General features: G+C 39.5%; 1 protein-coding gene across 1 annotated transcript; it reads right to left on the bottom strand.

The window, feature by feature from the left end:
• Positions 1-8,600: 8,600 nt before the first annotated feature.
• On the bottom strand, positions 8,601-13,689 carry LOC308115802 (histamine H3 receptor; the record flags this gene model as incomplete). Its single annotated transcript, XM_080473569.1, has 3 exons — positions 8,601-9,449; positions 12,695-12,861; positions 13,452-13,689. The coding sequence occupies 3 exons, from the start codon at positions 13,687-13,689 to the stop codon at positions 8,601-8,603; spliced, it is 1,254 nt and encodes a 417-aa protein (XP_080329695.1).
• Positions 13,690-18,731: the final 5,042 nt, after the last annotated feature.

The following is an 18,731-nucleotide window of genomic DNA, read 5'->3' on the forward strand; positions in this document are numbered from 1 at the left end:
TGGCATTCTCCCTCTGTGTGCACCCATCATTCGTTCCACTTGTGTCCACCCCTTCTTTGTGTATTTAATCCCGTCTCCCTCTGTTGTCCCTGTCGGATCATTCTGGGTACGTCCGAATTGTCCCTCCTATCTCCTTATCTACCGACTTTACGGTACAAGTTAGTGACGTCCGTCATGGTGGGGGAAAGGACAAGTTTCTGAAAATGGACTACAAAAAGTTAATTTGGGTTTTATGTGGTTTAAAGTTGTTCAAAGCAGATTATTGCTTAGGTAACTTACATGATCTGCTCACTTTTTCTGACATTGTGAGTTTCCCTGAACGCTGGGATGAGCAGGTCCCTTTAAATGTTGTCGCTGCAAGGAATTGTGGGGCAGCATGAGCTCGCCTGCTTTACAAAAAGGATGCATCAGTGGTTCCTAAGCTAAAGGAGGCTCTAAAGGAAGCAACGAGCCTCCTCTCCTTTGCTTATTGAGAATTCGGACAGTCCCTATCATGGCCGCCACACAAAACACTTCCGTAGATAAGGAGATAGGAGGGACAATTTAGACTTCCCCCTTGTCTACTGGTCGCTCCTCTTGTCGCCCTTGTGTCTCCTGTGTTCCCTGGACTTCAATAAACTCTGTTTTTTGTGGAACTCTGAGTCTGCGCTTGGGTCCATCCCCACACCACCCTGCAATCCCTGACAGGAAAATGGTCGTTCAGGGAACCACATTTCATGGCCAGTTTACGTATCCCCTCAACCTCTCTGCATTAGTGTATAACTTTGTTGCCTCTTTCATATAAACATAAAAATGCAATATAATATGCAAAAGAGTTAAAGAGTGATTCATTTTTTTGTCATGACTGCTACATTTTGAATTGAAGCTGACTTTTTTTATGTGTGGCTACCAGCAGGATGGTTAAACATTAGACTGCTTCCACCAGCTGTAGCGGTGGCTCCAAACCTCTGTTTTCTGTGTGATTTTTTTACCCTTCCACTTTGACTGTATCTTTGAGATTAATAACACGTGGCATTAAAATCATTTCAGGGCATTATACGATCTGATTACAGTGCTGCACCAGCAGGGATGAATTTTAATGTTTATCAGGAAAAACTGATCGTGTCGCTTGACATTCTTTTGTAATTCTTGTATTCTGGTAATTCCTACAAAAGTATATTTATTTTTATTTTATATCTAGTTTCAAAACTCCTAAAATTTTCTGGGGACCCTCTGGCACCGCATCAAGGAGCCTGAGGCTGTGGGCCAATGAAGACCTAACTGTTCGGTTTGTATGTTATTTCTAAATTAAACAAAGTTGATGCTGATCGACCTGTTTGTTCTCCTTTTTAACAAATGAGAATAGATAAGAGAATCGATAAAGAATCGACTCATTAATCAGAATAGAAAATGGATTCAGAATCGTAAAAATCTTATCAATTTCCATCCATATGGATCAGTATGTCCAATGTGATCCAACACTTCTACAAAAGGTCAAGAACAAATTGTGGCAGTAAAGAAGAAAAGAACAGGTGGAACTGTGATGGTAGTTCACATTCAACAATGACGTGCTGTATGGTTCAACACAAACTTGTCTCTTCTGGACAACAGACGCTCCTGTGTAATCTGACACAAATAATACAATTGCAAGTGCAAAATTTTGAGCAGATATTTAGTCTGCAATTTGGCCCAACCTGTGTTCGCTGACTGCAGCAAGTGATTCCTGATGCTGTCAGCATTGGTGTGCAATGGTTTGATGTCTAATATAAAATCTTTTTATTAGACATCAATGTCAAGTTAATAAAAAGTAGAGTATAGTAATTGCTTAAAATCAAGTGTTCAATCAAAACATATGCGCTTGTAATGTCGGCACAAAGCATATGAAATGTTATGATACATTGTTAATGTGATGAAGGAGATGTACTACTGAAAATAAGAATTCAGGTAGAACTGACGTTTCATCATAAATAATATTGGTATAAAGTAATAGCATGACAAAGGAAAGTGATACTGATAAACCGATAAAACAAAAACATACAAATGAAAATAATTGGGGGACACAATAAAATAAGAGAAAAACATAAGGTAAATATAAAAAAGAAGTTGAACGTGTTCATTAAGTTAAAATTTATAAATGCACTTTTAAATAAAATCAAACCTAAACAGGGAGGTTTAAGATTACTGTTCAATGTTTGGAGCTAAGAGATTGTGATTGTCCTTGTTTTTGCTGCAGCAGCCTTCAAGGCTCATATTGTCCTCGATTCTGCTGGGGTACTTTTTTCTTCATTGCAAGCTTACAAATATAACTTGTTTAAACGAAGATGACCTCCACCTCCGAGTCTAATTCTACTTGAGGTTTAACGAAGATTTCCGTTCTCCTGCTTATTGGTGTTTACCTTATTTGTTCTTTTTCTATATTTGCTAAACATTTGACCTCACTCTGTTAGGTCGTATGAGATAACTGTGTGTGATTGATGTTTCATTTGATTTTAAAAGCTTAATTGAGCCCTTGTGGAAAAGGAAATCTATATACCGTTTCTCTGCGAGCAATCAGCTTGTGCATTAGTAATGAACTCTGGCAGAGAGATCTGTGCCCTTGACTGCTGTAACCAGAGGCGTTATACTCTCAGGTTGTCGACACGTCTGTGCCACTCTCATTAATGCCATACATCAGGAATGCCAGTTTCACCCCATCTGGCACAAACTCCAGCTCAAACTCCAATTGCTGATTACTTTGTGTTGGTGCAGAGTCAAATCTCACAGAAGACATTTATGGCCGCGACTCAATATTTTATGTAAATTCTTTCAGCGCTGCTGTAACGAGACAACACAATGAAGTAATGAGGCAAAGAAGGTCATCCTCACTGTGAAAAGTTCCCCCTTAACATTTTCCTGGCCATAAATTAAAACCAGAACGCTTGAAAATAAGACATTTTCAGTGAATTGTATATTACTTTAGACATTAAATGGTTTACACTAATTATGTGTACCTACCATGAACCTGATCATCATAAATGTCAGCACTGAGAGTTCGGGCGATCGTTACACTAGAACATCCTTTTTCTGTTTGGCAACTTTATACTTACAGGTGCTGATTACATTTGTAAGAACTTGTTGTCCCCAGCAGGACATTAAATAAATAAAGCAGTGATGTGCAGGAAAAAAAAACCCACAAATAGCCCAAATTAAATCAACCTTTACAGATTTGACTTTCTCGTTTAAGTTGATTTATACTGCAGCAGATGGTCTTGCCTCAGTTTAACCTACAACTATTTGGCTATACTTGCCAACAATAAGAACTCATGTTAACGTCACAGCTTTTCTCTCAAGACGTTCCAAGTATCAGCTATGCAACACAAGATGCGTAACGTGTTACTGTACTCTGTTTACTTTTTTCAAGTAACGAGTAAAGTAAGTGATTGCTTTTACAAAAACAGTCATTAGATTACAATTGCTTTCCCGCAAGCAGACCGCGTTACTAAACCGTGATTTTGTCTTGAGAGACTGTCTCGTAACGAGGACATATGAGCCGCGCGACGTCAGTGTAAACAACAGAGACGTGCAGTGACCAACAGGACACAACATGGAGCGCAGGAGCTATCACTGCTCGGAAATACCGACATTACTTTGAGTTCGCCTCAGTAAAGAAAACCTTTATCTACGGTGAACAATGTCACCTCAAATCTGAGCCAGCAGCGACAAAGCCGGCAGAGAAAAGTAAAACTCATCCACTTATATATTTATACTCCACTAAAATGCAGCACAAGCAATTTCTGGTTACTATGAGAAAGAAATTGTGTTTTAATAACAGTTTCTGTACAAAATAACACAAAGGATTGTCACAGTCTGTCTTTAATGTGGTGCAATTTCTTTGGTAGGAGGAAATGTGTCATATAATTTTGGTGCACCCTGGTACGTTCATGGACTTCCGGTAAAAGTACTGCAATCAGCGATGCCAGAAGTGACTTTACTTTGTATTGGATCGGAAAGGAAATTGGCTCTGTCGTATATCTCCATGATAAATGCTAGGAGTATAATAATATTAGGTGTAGTGAAGATGCTTTATGCAGTTTGAATAAAAGCTGTTCACAATTATGTGAAAAATGTGAAATATGTTGATGGCATCCAATCAAAAATCACTGCTTTGCATGAAATAGAAATGAGAAATTGGGGTTGCACAAATTGGTACAAGGATGTTGAACAGATGGTTTAATTTTCTGGGGGGTTCCATGAAACCCTGTAACCATATTTGGATCAAATGGTTTCAAGAAGACATCTTCTTTGTTTTTTCTTTTCCAATCAGTCACACCTCTATCAGTCCTGAAATCAATCACACCTGCTCACTATTTGGACATTATTGCTTGTGTTATTACTCTGAACCAGAGCCAAGGGTTCACCATGTGGCTGTCAGGCTGTTCTTCATACGTATTCATTGAAATTTTGTAACCAAATTGATCTTGGCACGAGACCTACAATTTTGCATCCAATCGTTCAGAGCGGAAAACCAGCCAGGTCCGCCACTGTCCCCAGTCCATCCTATTGTATATCCCTGTGACTTTAATCATGTGTCCACTTGCAGGCCTTGTAGGGGAGCTGATATCCACCATTTTTAGAGAGCATTTGAAATGTGTTTATGACACTGAAGTTCATATGAAAATCTTACAAAACAGAAAAACTGAAAAACACATATTATACGTAGTGCCAAGAGAAATTAATAATTGAAACAGATATCTCAAGCAAATCATGCTTGTTCACAAACCAGTCTCTTTTACATTTTTAATTTGACATAGTGATGAGTGTAAAAATGAAAAAGAGAGCAATCAAAAATGTTTAATTGAATTTGTGATGAACTGACACTTTTTCTCAGAAGCTGAATGAAAGAATTGCCAAAATGACATAGTGTTTATTGAACTCGTTTTGACAAATTCAAGATCCTATTTGGGAACATTAAAGTATGATTTGTTTCACCATGTGCACACTCAGTTTTCTTTTCCTCAGAATAATCATACTGCCAGCTGGCTTCATTGAAATGTAAACACTGAGAGTGACTCCAAATAGAGGAAGCAAGCAGTGGGACACATAGCTTTGAAAGCCAGTGAAATACAATGAAAGCATGTATTTCTTTTGTATTGATCAAATGGCCAGCATTTGCATGTAGTTTTCCATCTTCAAAGCACATGCGGTCGTGTTTGGCAAACAATTTGTGTAGCAGAGTTACTCATTTCTCTTGAACAATCATTTGTCCAAAAAAATGATGGACTGTGTGACTCAGGCCTCCAGTCCGTCATGGATATCATTTGTGCTGTGTGATATTTGTTTTGCGAACAATAACCTTACTTCCACCATATTTGAATCCCAATGCAACCCCGGGAAGAAATAGAAGGGTGTGTGTGCTGCATCCAATTCCTCTTTTAAGGGCTGTGAATATTGGTTGTTGAGGGTTTCAGAGTGCAAATACAAGCAATGCCAATGCTCACACTGAGCAATTTGTTTTCCATTTACAAACCCACCTGCGTCTCTGTATGGGCCACCTAAATATCACTCTGTTCATACCACTTAAAGCAGACCTTTTATGAAATACTTCCAAATGTTGTCACATTTGTGGAAGTCACTTGACTCTTCTATTTTCAAGCAAGCTGATGAATTTTGTTCCACGTGGGTTTTTGTTGTTCACAATATCTCATTTACTGTATTTGCTTGGAGGAAACACTGTTGTTTGTTTGCACTGGGTTTGTGGCACACAGACTAATTTCACTTCAGATGTAAAATGATCAAAAGTCTTCATTCTGCAATGTTGTGTCTTTGTTCTTTCACTTTCAAATTGTTTTACAAGTGTTTTGAGTCAGTGTGAAGGTAGTTACAGAGAAATCATACATTTATCTGCATTTAGGTCCCTTCTTAGAAGGCAGCGCATTCCATAATCCTCTGAGTTTCACTGTTTACAATTCAACAGTTTCACATAAAATAATCTGATCATAATATGTATGAAACAATCCCCAAATCAACACAACTGAATAACTGTTACTTTGTCAGAACAAAGTTAAACTGGAAACCGTTAAAGGGAAAGTTTATGTAAACAGGAAACGGGTGAACATGATCAGGACGTAACTAGGACAAATGTAAACAAGACGTGAAGTAAACAGAAAGGGCACAAACAGGAAGTAAAGTAAATAGGAAGCAGTTAAAAAGGAAGTGAATTAAATAGAAAGCAGGGACACATGTGGTGCAGGTTAAATGAAAGTTAAGAACAAACACAGTCAGAATATTTCTCTTTGAATCACCACATGACAATTTTCAATTTTGGTTTTTAAATGCAAAAAGAAAAAGCCTATCTACACTACCAAAATGTGATGATTGAATTGAGACAGTGGAGAAACAAGATCACAGTTCATTAAACTTAAGAGCTCTTGCCACACAGATCAACTAAAAAAAAAAAAGAATAGTTTTTGTTTTCCCCTGTCAGGTAAGAACTCTCTAAAAACAACAACCAGCCACCTAATCCTGTCTCTTGTATTCACAGAGGCAGAGATGGAAAATCTGTTGATGACACCTGTTCCACTTTGAAATTAATGCTGCTGGGGATTCGTGTCAAGAAATAAATGGAGGTTTTGAAAGATACGAATCTCCTTTATCTCTGGTCACGTTAAGGCATCACCCTATTAATCCATGAGATTGCCATGTTGACAGTTTACACACCTGGTTGCTGTATTCATTTACCACTATGCGCAAGGCGTGTATTTATTGACAGTATAAGAGGCGAAGAAGTTGTCAGCAGCATCTATAATATTTTTTTTTTCTCACCACCATAAATTGGATACAAGCCCTCTGGTTCGACAATCTCCAAGGGATTTTGTTTTCCTTCTTGCAAAGCCTCCCACATTATCCCCAGAGGGCAGAACATTACCATTATTTCCTGGTTGTCTCAGAGCCCCAAGACAGCTTCTGGCCCTTTTTTTCTTTTTCTTTTCCATTCCATTCATCTGTGCAGGAAATATGTATTAAAGGTCAAAGTTCTCCAGCTCTGCCACACCTCTCCCCTATCTGATAATAAAAGCTTGAAAGTTGATATAAAATTCTCTACTCTCAGTGTTTTATATTTGTGTTTTTTTTTTTTTTAACATTCTTTGTTTGCCTTTGACTTTTTATATAAATGTTTTAATCATGCTTCACATTTAAAACAAGAGGCCTTTCCAACTACACATACTTGAAGTAAGTACAGTTTAGTATATCATATCTAACCTCATCCTATCCAACCATCACAGATCTTTAACCAGTCATAAAACTCTTAGGCAAGGGTTTTATGAGTAGGCTGATACTAGAACGATTATATGTGAGTTTCTACTCAGCGCTGCACTGACTGGACTCAAATACACGTCTACTGGTGCCTTGTTGAAAAAGAAAGCACAAGAATGTTTTTTCTGAAGTAATGTGGACGTGTCCTCACCTTGTGTTTCATTTAATGAGTGTGAAGACTTGAAACAGATTTTACTTTCAATCATACCCAGGTGGTCTGTACCTATCTTGACACTAATATAATCATGGCCTTGCTTAAGCTTCATTAGCAGTCACCGAACATGAGCGTCGGAACATTTTCCTCATGACACCCTTAAAATTGATTTAAGCTGTTTTCGTCTCATCTGCACTACCTGTATGCATGATTGTAACAATAATGTAGTATTGTCATTATAATGTAATAATGTAAACAAAGCATGTAGGCAGTCTTCTCTTTATTCTTTCTTTGGCTACTCACACTGACACACATTTATAACTGACATACAAAGTAATTTTGAGGCGGCATCGACCAGTCAAGTCTTGAAATAAATACCACAGTTCATGTATATAACCATCTATAGCTTGGCATTGTGTTCTTTTTTTTTTGTACCAAAGTTAACGCTTTAATTTCATACATATTCTTTTAGTGCAAGTGCAGATTCAGTCCTGGCTCAAAATCATCTATTTTCTCTGTTCTTATCCCATCTACTGAATCTGAAAAATGATATAAATACTCACTCCGATAAAGGCCCACACAGTGGACACCTTTTGTAAACAAATTGTCTTTTTTTTTTTTCTTACTTATGGTGCACTCTCAATAAAACTTCCATTCTAATCACATAGCTTTTCATGCTGTAAGTCATAATATTTTTGACTAAGTTATGATATTCGCCTTCTATCTGGCTCAAACAGTAAGTCATTACTTCACAGTCTCAAGGATACATATTCAGAAAAAAATAATACTGAAAAAAACGACCTGCAGTTCTTCCTGTCCTACTAACGGAGAGAATCTGCAAAGGACAGCAAAACGTTTGAAATCAAGGCATGCACCATTTGAACAATCTGACATTGGCTCGCAGGGGCACTCTAATCAAGAGCAATTACATCCACTTTTAACAGTGCTGTAAGTGTCTGCTGCTCTACTCTGTTATTAAGACGGTAATTATATAAGAATATTTTCATGATTAAGTTGCTTTGTGATTTTGGTTACAAGTATGCTCAGACAATCACCTCTTGAAATGCAACCATTTACCCTACTTCGAACCACCAGACTTTCGTCTTTTTTTTTTTTTCTTGTTAAAGTAAAAAAAAATCTAGACTTTCATTGTGCTTGAGGATTGATAGTTTATCTAACAAGACTGAGCCTCAATCTGAGGCTGCACAGATTGTCTTTTAGGACACAGTATTTTAGAGAAAGCCCTTCGAAAGCTGCTGTGGCAAAGTGGGTACAAGAATGGGTTGATGGCCGAGTTCAGCCATAAAAGCCAGAATGTAACTTCGTACCAGTACTTCGACACACACTTCCCACTGCAGGCAGCACGGATGATCATAAGTAGAGTGTATGGTGCCCAGCAAATCCCAAAAATGCAGACAATTATGGCCAAAGATTTGGCTATCTTTTTGTCCCGTGAAAGGCGAGACCCTTGTGTCCTACGGCCGGGCCTCACGCCGGAGGCAGTGTGCTGAAAGAGTCTGAGGTTTTTCCTGTCTGGAGAAAACCTCTCTCGCTGCATGAATATCTGGCTGGTGTTATGTTCCCCACAGGAAGACGGGTACTGCACGTCATCCTCTATAACCGCCGAGATGGCAGCAGCCTCACTCGACACCTTGCGAGTCTTCAAAAACAACACGGACCAGGTTCCACCCTCTTTGTGCTTCGTAATATGTTGTGGTTTGTCGTCGTCCTCGACGCAGGCGTTCAGTTTCTTGTTCCTGCAATAGATGTTCAGGTAGATGCTGACGTTGAAGAAGGTCACCGACACGAACGGGGTGAAGAACTCAAAGGTGGAGGCGCTCAGCAGAAAGTACCAGGTGAAGTAAAACTCAGCGTAGCACTCGTGGGAGGGAACAATGCTGTGGCCAACAATTGTCTCCCAGAAGATGATGGCAGGGCCATAAAGGAGGAAGGCCAACACCCACACTGCCAACATCTTCAACACAGCCCGGCGGGTGAGGTTCCTCTGGGCTCTGTATTTAACCTGTGTCAGAAGAGAGGCAGAAGGGTGACTCAGTGAAATAACCTCTGCTGTACGATACAGCTGTTTGTTGCATTTTTAAACAAGTGCAGCTGCTCACACACAAACAGGCCGACAAATACATGAGCTTCTCCTCTGACTATCTTTTTTCAAGTCGAGCCCTTGTTGTTTCTCATAGTGGCAGAATCATGTTGTAAATAGAACCCACTCGTGAAGCTCTTATTCCTGGTTGCATCACCGTTGCCAATGAAGGAAGGGGGAAAGTTGGGCAGGGAGCCACAATCGCTGATGCAACACGAGACTGAAAGAGACATCTGGTTTCTCCCAATCCGGTCCTCCCTCACCAGGAGCTGTCACTCACTCTCCTAGCACTCGCCGCATTTTCCTCTTAGGCTAAACTCTAATTTATCATGCCTCCTCTTGTGGAATCATTTCTCAGTAGAAAAAGTAATAAATGTCACTCTCGTGTTGCAATGGTTATGTGTCTGAGGGGCAATGGAGCAGCTGATGTGGGTGTGACTCAAAAAGCTATTGTTTGGACAATGAAATTCAACCACTTCATCATCTTCATAATTTATTTTGGTCCCGTGACAAAACAAAAAGAAAACTCTATTTCCACTGTAAATTAAAGGGATACTGTTTCCTACGTTTTTGCAAAATGAACAAAATGAAAAGAAAGTGTTTTTCATTGTGCCACTGAATTAAAATCATCCGGCAGAGTTTTATTATATCACTCCCGAGCTAATAGATACTACTACTGTATGAATTGAAATAGATTTCGAGGTGTAACTATGCCATCTGGCCACTTTAGTATATTTAAATTTTAAGCCTGTCGAGAAAAATCAAACACTTGAAACATGTTTTAATGAAGGGAACTGGTCCTGTGTGGGGAAGTGCTTTAAATCAAAGTATTATTGAAAAAAGTATTTATGTTTCTCGATGAAAGTCCCCAAAAAGACAAAATTCCAAAACGTGTTGTTCTGCCATTTTACGTCTGTCAACATATCCACCCCTTCAGTTCCATTTGAATGTTACATGTTCTAAAAGCACATTTTTCCTTTATTGTACCAGTAAAGTGCATTTAGCCACGGGTGGCAAAAAAAACAAACAGGTAACCCACCACATCAATCAATGAGTTTATTAAATGATTTGGGGACATGGAATCTCTATATGAGTGAAGCCAAAATAAACCAGAAAGAATGAAAGAAACTATCACTCCACAAACCAAAATGAGCCATTTGGCAGCACCATGAAAGCACTGAATTTATTGTTCATCCTCATTCACATTTTTAATGAATCTTTACACTCGATAACAACATCGTTCTCCCTCGTGGCAGACAAGGAGAGGGACCATCAGTGGCAGGAGACTAAAAAGGTACTTTCATCCCCACCTTCACCTATAATCATACACTTTGTGTCATGACTGCAAAACAAGCTCACAGGGTGGCAGACCTTAAGCTGGATATATAAAATGAGCAGAGCGAGGTCTTTCTTTTCTCTGAGGACCAAGAATGAAATTGGTTTGGAACAGCAGATTTCATACTTAATGAAAAATGCAAATGTGCATCTTCCTCCCAGGAGAGAAAAAGGAAGCGTGAGAGCAAGTGGCATACTCGTATAACATAATAGGTTTCATACATTTTTTTTTTGTGGAGAATATGTAGACCTTGACTCAAAGAGTGAGGAGCTCGAGCAGCTGGGAGAGGCTCAAAGTCAAGCTTCTACTGTCGTACATTTACTGGAGCCAGTCGAGGTGGTTTGAGCATCATTTCCCAACAGAGGTCTATCAGGCCCAGCCTACTAAGAGGAGCTCCCAGAAGGTGTCCTAGTACATTTGAGATTTTATCTCTGCGTTAGTCTTGGTGCGTCTTGGTGTTCACATAGAAGAACTGTAGGAAGACGTGAGGTGCAGAAATGTCTGTACTTCTTTTGCTTTTCATACTATGTTTATGTTTCAGCTGTGCTTCATTTCCTACCATGTGGATTTTAGTCATTGTCTGTGCCATGTTAGTGGCTTGTCATATGTTATAGGCACACTAGCACTTTAAGGAAGAACCAAGGGTGGGGATGATCAGCAGGACTTAGACTGCCCCAATTTATGACGGATTTATCCAAAGTGTATTTGGAGACAATAGAGATTGTTGCGTAAATCTGAGCGAAGCAAATTGATGGGTGGACATTTCAAACCACCAACTTGTGAAGAAGAAAATCCACTTCTGTTTAAGGATTTGTACCACAATGGTTGGTCTTTAAGTATACTCAGCAGCGTCTAATACAACCCCTTCTATGACGTGCCCTGAAGTCCTGCCAACATTAATGATCCTACTCCACAAACTACAAGCGAAAGGAACTGAGAGCCAGAACTCAGCCACCCCCCAACGCACTTCAGCAGTTATAGATCTCCAGTCTGCTTCGATTTGTGGTTCAGCAGAGTCTTACCTACATTTTTATATTCCTTATTTGAAAAATAAAAAAATAAATCATGAACTCCGGGGCTGCGCTGCTGCTGATTTCAAGACTCCTCCAGTTTTGATTTTGTACATTTTGTACAGTATCAAGTCATCTTGAATGGACTGTGTGGACGGCAGGTCTCTTGCGTCCACTACGGACCCAATGCTCAATGACAGCATAACACTGTGCGCTCAAACAAGCGAAACAAATTTCTTTCTCTCTCTATTTTGTTAATGTTCAAATTGACTCAGCGGGGAGTGAAAAACTTAAAGTCAAGCTCCTAAATCAAGTAAAGATTCTACATTTCCCAATGGCAAATTATAAGAATGCACACCCTGTTTTGTATTGCTCTCTGCTTTAAGGGAATCTATGCCTTTGAAATGAAGCATAACTAGAAAACATTTCCACACTAGAACTAAATTGACACTTTTGACCTTACTACAATGACACTGTACCTTTTTAGCTCCGTCCAACATCTACAAAAGTAGAAGACCGAGTAATTTTGCATGTCAAATAAGATCCGTGCAAATAAGATGAAGTACCCCTTTAAGTGACATTCATTGATATTGAGCATTGAGGTCAGTGATGAAAACATGCAAACAAACACTGACAATCTGTTATAAATGGATTCTCAGCGCAATACAAGCTGCCAAAGCCAGTGACACCGATCAGATGTGACTATATGTTATTCATATGCTCCTGTCCCTTGCTTCCTCATCCCTCCTTCTCTCGCTCTCATTCGCTCTCCATCTGTGTGTTTGTGTGTGTTAATGAGCATTTGCACGGGCTCTACTTACTGCTCTTGTGACGGACAAGAAGCGGTCATAACTTATGAGGACGATGTTGAAGACCGAGGCAGTGCACACCAGGTAATCCATGACAAGCCACACTTTGCAGAGACCTTTACCCAGCATCCACCTGCCAGTCAGGTTGTATGGGATGTACACTGGGATGCAGAAAGCACCTGAAGGACATGCACACACACGCACACACACACACACACACACACACACACACACACACACACACACACACACACACACACACACACACACACACACACACACACACACACACACACACACACACATTCCAATATGTATTCATTGGCATGTCTCCAGACCCCTGCACAGTCTGAAAGTGAGACCTATTTAACGTGACAATAAAATGACTGGCTGCTGCGCGTTCCCATATTTAGTATCCCCAAAATGTAAAATGCCCATGAATCCTCCCCAAATGAATAAGCACAACATGAACAATTAATCGGGTACAATTAACCAAGCGATCCAAGTGAAAAAAGCACTATAGGAAGGCAGTTCAACAATGTGACCATAATGTGGAAGGATGGGGAAATTACGCACACGCCTCCACAGTGCTCAAGCTAAAGTCACAATGAAACTTGCAGGAGATCGATACGAACTTTTTAATGGTATTTAAAGCAATACACACATTTGCGTAATAAGGGAAAAACAAAAAGGGAAAACGAGATGCAATTGTACCAAATCTGAGCGAAGTGACATGGAGAGGGGAAAAATGAGCACACCATCAACTCACCTACGAGTAAATCGGCTATGGCAAGGTTCAGGAAGAAGTAGTTGCTTTGATTTCTCAGTGTTTTATCCACAATAAAAGCCAGGATGACCAGTGCGTTCCCGGCGACCACCACGACGACCAGAGTCACCATGAGGACCGAGAGGATCACTACCAGGTACCCGGGGAAGACGCTCCCAGCCTCCGACACCGCGGGTGTCAAGGCGCCGCTGGAGTTGGACCCCGGCAGGTACGCACCCATTGTTAATTCACAGCCAGAATCATGGTAAACTTTTTCTCGCGAAAAAACGCAAATCCAATCACGCGATCAAACGGTCCAATCCACTTTAATGAAGTCAAGAGGCATGGAGGATACTTGTTGAATAATGGCGCGTTTGTCAGAATTACCATTTTTACCAAATAACAAATCTGTGACATTAGCACACTTTAACCTGAGGTTTTATCCGATTCTTTTAATTTACGAGGTGAATGATGACTTTCGGGTCCCCTGAGCGCACCCTCCTCTCTGGACACTCCGGGTCCACAAGCGCCTGGTGATGATGGACGATGTGAGGCAGCTCCGTGCGCTCACAGGATTTTGTCTCTGTTGTGAAGCTGGACGATATCACAGTAGATCACTGCCTCCATCCGTCCTTTCAAAGTAAAGCTCCGGCCGATGTTACGCAGGAGAGTTGCACCACCCCTCCGTGGATGCAGCTGAATATACTGGATATACACACGAGCAGTATATCCAACTTACACTGATGGATTCAAAGAGATCGAAGCAAGCACATTTTTTCAGCAGGAACAAAATACTCCCGCTCCCCGTGCCTCCGTTAAACGTCCACACTCTATTACAGATAACTAAAGACAGTTTACACTTCCATACGTTATATAGGTTTTTATCTGATTGTTTTACAGACATCATTGAGCAGGAAATGCACCTCCAGCTGAAAATGACTGAAAAAATAAATCTTAATCCTCGTGACATGAGTGGTTTTCAAAGTGTGGAGCAGATTTACCCTCGGGGGACACCAAAGAGATTCAGGGGGAGCAGCAGCAATCATCATTTAAAAAACTAACAAAAAAACATCAACAACCAAATAAAAGAGAACTGTTTATTAAACTACAGGTGGGGATCAAATAAATTAAAAAAAATTATCCAATTCATTAATTGCTTTTTAATTAATTGCAGGTTACAAATCACAGACTGACCAGACATTTCCATTTATGAGCAACGACCATGATGAGGCACGCTTTATATTGCTTATATCAATCAACAGCTGTTAATGACGATATCTTAAGATGTGAAAAACCTCCCAAGTTTGTTAGTCAACCGATAATAAGTATTTGGCATCAATAGCCTGAAAGTTGGGAGGCGCAGTGAAGTTCTAACTGCATGAGGCTCTCTCATTCTGCCCCTGCTTAAAAGTCAAATCCTGGGGAACACAACTATATTTAGCTCTGTTTTAGTTAGAGACACAATATCAAAGTCCTTTTTTTTTTTAAATTAAAGTAACTACAAATCAACACCTCAACAACATATCCCTTAATATTATGTCAAAGAATCAAATCATGTTATTAAGGCTTTATTTGGGCTTCCCTGAATGAAGTAGTATATAAACTGAATTTCACCCATCCATTATTGATCTTAACCTGGACTAGTCACCAGTGCATCACAGGACAAAGACAGAGAGACGGAAAACTAGACACAGTCTTATTCACAACTAGGGGCAATTTAGAGATAACATCAAGGAGTACAACATACAAGGAGAAGATTCCAACTCCTCACAGAAAGGTTCCAAAAGCTGGAGTCAGACTAGATATTCTCACACTGTGAGGCTAAGGTGATAACCATTTCAGTGCAAATCATATTCAAATACAGAATACCAAGAACCAATGATAATGTGGTATGTGTGAGAGACTGCAATGACAGAAAATGAAAATAAATTAAAGCCAATATGATATGAAATTTTAGACAACTAATGCATACCTAATGCACTGCGACCTGTTGCATGTCCCCACAGGATCACATATTCCCCAAATACACAAAATTCTAACAAGATGATCAAAATGCGTGCTTGGTGTCAGATCATTCTGTGATCATGGCACACTTTTATTGTAAAGGCAGAATACATTCACGGCTCCCTCGAGTAATTTCTGCACTTTGTGAATGTTGCTTCTCTGTCCAGCCAGCAACTGATCAAAGGCTGCAGTCCGCAATCAAAGGCTGGACTAGTCCAGGAAGCTCGAAGCAGATTGACATGAAACCATCTGAGCTGCAGCGTGTCTGCAAGGAGGCGGTCGTCACAGGCACAAGGATATTTCAAGCAAGTATCAAAGTTCAGCGCTCGGTCAAAGAGCTACATTCAATCAACTCTTCCTTCTAATGTGAACCATACTTTTAAATCCGCTTTTCAAAAAACACAATCATAAATAACAGCTTCCTCTAACTTTTCTCAAGGTACTCAATGAAGCATTCATAAAATGACTCAATGTACAATATGGGGGAAAAAAAAAAAAAAAAGCAAGGATATACAGTTTGTATATAGGCAATAAGTGCCAAACGGACAAATATCCGAAATGCTACACACATTTGATGGATGTATGAAATTCAAGCCTTTGTCACATATTTAGCCGTACTGCTCTGTAATTATGCATGTTGTAGATATAAAATGGAAAGTGCTAAAAGCACTTAACAACGTAGGACTTACTGGACATACTATACATATATTTTAAATACATGCGCTTGAATTATTTCACATATTTCATTGACTTTGTTAGTTTGGAAGAACTCCTAAAAATTCCCATCTTTATGTACTTACCTAATAAACGATCAAATTCACAATAGCGTTTTAGTATAATGTGTTATAAAATATAGAGCCAGTTTGTCACTGTCATGCTGATCTTTCTGGTTCAGCTGGAAACATGATCAAGTGTGTTAATCAAAAGTGACTAATGATACAAAGACAAAAGGGATATTCTTTAAAACACAGACATAAAAACAGAATGCATTGATGAACACCACATAATAGGATAGGAATTATCAACATGACAAGCTTTGCTGTACATGACTATCACATATTTTAAAAGAAGCAGTCAGTGTGGCATTAAAGGTACTAATAGAATTAAAGGTAAAGGTACAAAAAGTAATTCACATTTCAGAGAGGCTGACATTTACAGAAGTATGAATGTTGAGAGGTTTAGTAGTTTGTGAAGGACTCCCCGAGAAAATACCGCTTTGGTTTTAAAATAGCATTCATTATAAAATCAAACAATTTGAGGATTTTTAATGGTGAACAGATTTCTTGAACATAGGACTTTTTCAACTAAAGCACTTTTCACTGTTGATCACATCCACACACCAAAGGAGGCAGCAGCCATGCAAGGCGCTCAATCCATCAGGAAGGATATGAGGGATTGAACCTGCAACCTTGCGATTGGAAGACAACCGCTCTACCACCAAAGCCACAGCTGTCATCAATAATAAATATGTTTTATAAGCACTGAATCTTTCTGACTTCAGGCTCATGATCTTCAAGTGCTCATGCTACACGTTGCGGTAAAGAGAAACTCACTGAATGGACTCAACTGTGAGAATGCTCTTCAGTGTGATGTCTACAATGTAAGTTAACCTGAGAAACTATGTGCCATGTCGCCTGGGGATCGTGTAGTGAAAATGAAATAACATGAAAGAGAAACACATGACAAAACATGAAAAAAAAAAAATGTGTTTGAGGTCTTTTGTGTGCAGTTTCCACATTCTTCCAGGGCTTGCATGGGATTTTCTCCTGATACTCTCACTTCTGTCGACAATACAATTAACTTGTCAAGATGACATCAAACGGACAGTAGGAGTTACTGTGTGTCTCTCTGTGCACGTCTCATTGCCCCAGAATGAGCTGCAATAGGTTTTTTTCCCCCCTCCCTCAACCTGGAAAAGGTAATTGTAGAACAGGGGTGGGGAAATAATTTCACATAGGAAGCCAAATAACAAACTGGTTCTGTGAATAGTGGAGCCAAACGTTCTACCCACTCTTCTGCTCAGTATGATTGTATCCCTGATTTACAAGGTTTATGTTACATTTCTTTGATGAGTTATTGCTCTTGGTCAGTATAAGTCAAATGCTTGTATTACTTTGCCTGTATTGTTGACTAATGTTGCTCAAAATCCATCTTCCAACATGTGAGATGGAAGAAGTTAAGACCAAGCATGACAGACATGTGAAAAATAAAGCATCCATCTTCAAAATCAAATTAAAGCATGCTATTTGCATACAAAATCTACACTCATTTACATTTAAATCACAATTCATGCTTGAACCTTGCAGTGCAGACTTTCTATACGAGGTAAACAGATGTAGGAGGGATGTGGCGGTATGAAGACAGGAGGCTGACAGAAAGCAGAACTTTGTAAAATAAAATATAAATCGAGGCGAAAATTGAAAGAGGACAGAGTCTCATTAAATTGTGTAGGGAAACTTTTAAGATATTCAAACTGATGTATATATGTAGATGGTCAGATTCATTTAAAATTTTATATTTATTTTACAATTTATTGGTCTATTTACGATATTAACACAACACATGCATATTCTTTATTTAGTGTCATTTTGAGGCATTTTCCCCTAAATTGCTCTGAGGGTGTCACACACATCACGCGCACTGTTGGAATATTGTTTCGACAATGACACAGATTAGATGTCATTACAGGATGAACAACAGTACAGATCAAATCTGAAGCGCTGAAAAAGGCTAATTAAGTCTTCAGACCTGGAAATGGCTGTGAGCTTTTCAAAAGCTTCTAAAGAAATATGATTAAAGCTCAGGCGATTGGATTCAGCCTGATGACAGCTTGTCAGGGGGAAAACAGCTCTCTCTTGAATGGGTTAGCTATAATTATTTGTAATGGCTAAAATGAGCAGACATCTGGGTAAATAAACATGGATGGGATTTTAGGAATCCCAGCCTGTTGTGTGTCATTACGTTATAATTCAGTCTGCTTTATTTCCTCGAGACAGTGAGGACAGATCGCAGCCGTCAGGTTGTGCCAGTAGATCCCAAACCACCAAGGGTACAGATGAGCCCCGCATATTTTTAGAAACCAGTCTTCTGCAGACCGTGTATTTCCTGAGACTGAGTGAAACCAAAATGGAGCGGTGAGGGGAAACAAATCCCCACAGGAAACAAACGAAAGCGTGCCCAATATTTATAATATAAATATATCTTTATTTAAGAGAATTAACCTGAATGTCAAATCCATTTGTAGAAATTGAACATGTGAACTGTGTGAATGTTCCCGTG

This window comes from Lipophrys pholis, assembly GCF_963383615.2.
Source record: "Lipophrys pholis genome assembly, chromosome: 10".
In the NCBI taxonomy this organism is placed as follows: Eukaryota; Metazoa; Chordata; class Actinopteri; order Blenniiformes; family Blenniidae; genus Lipophrys; species Lipophrys pholis.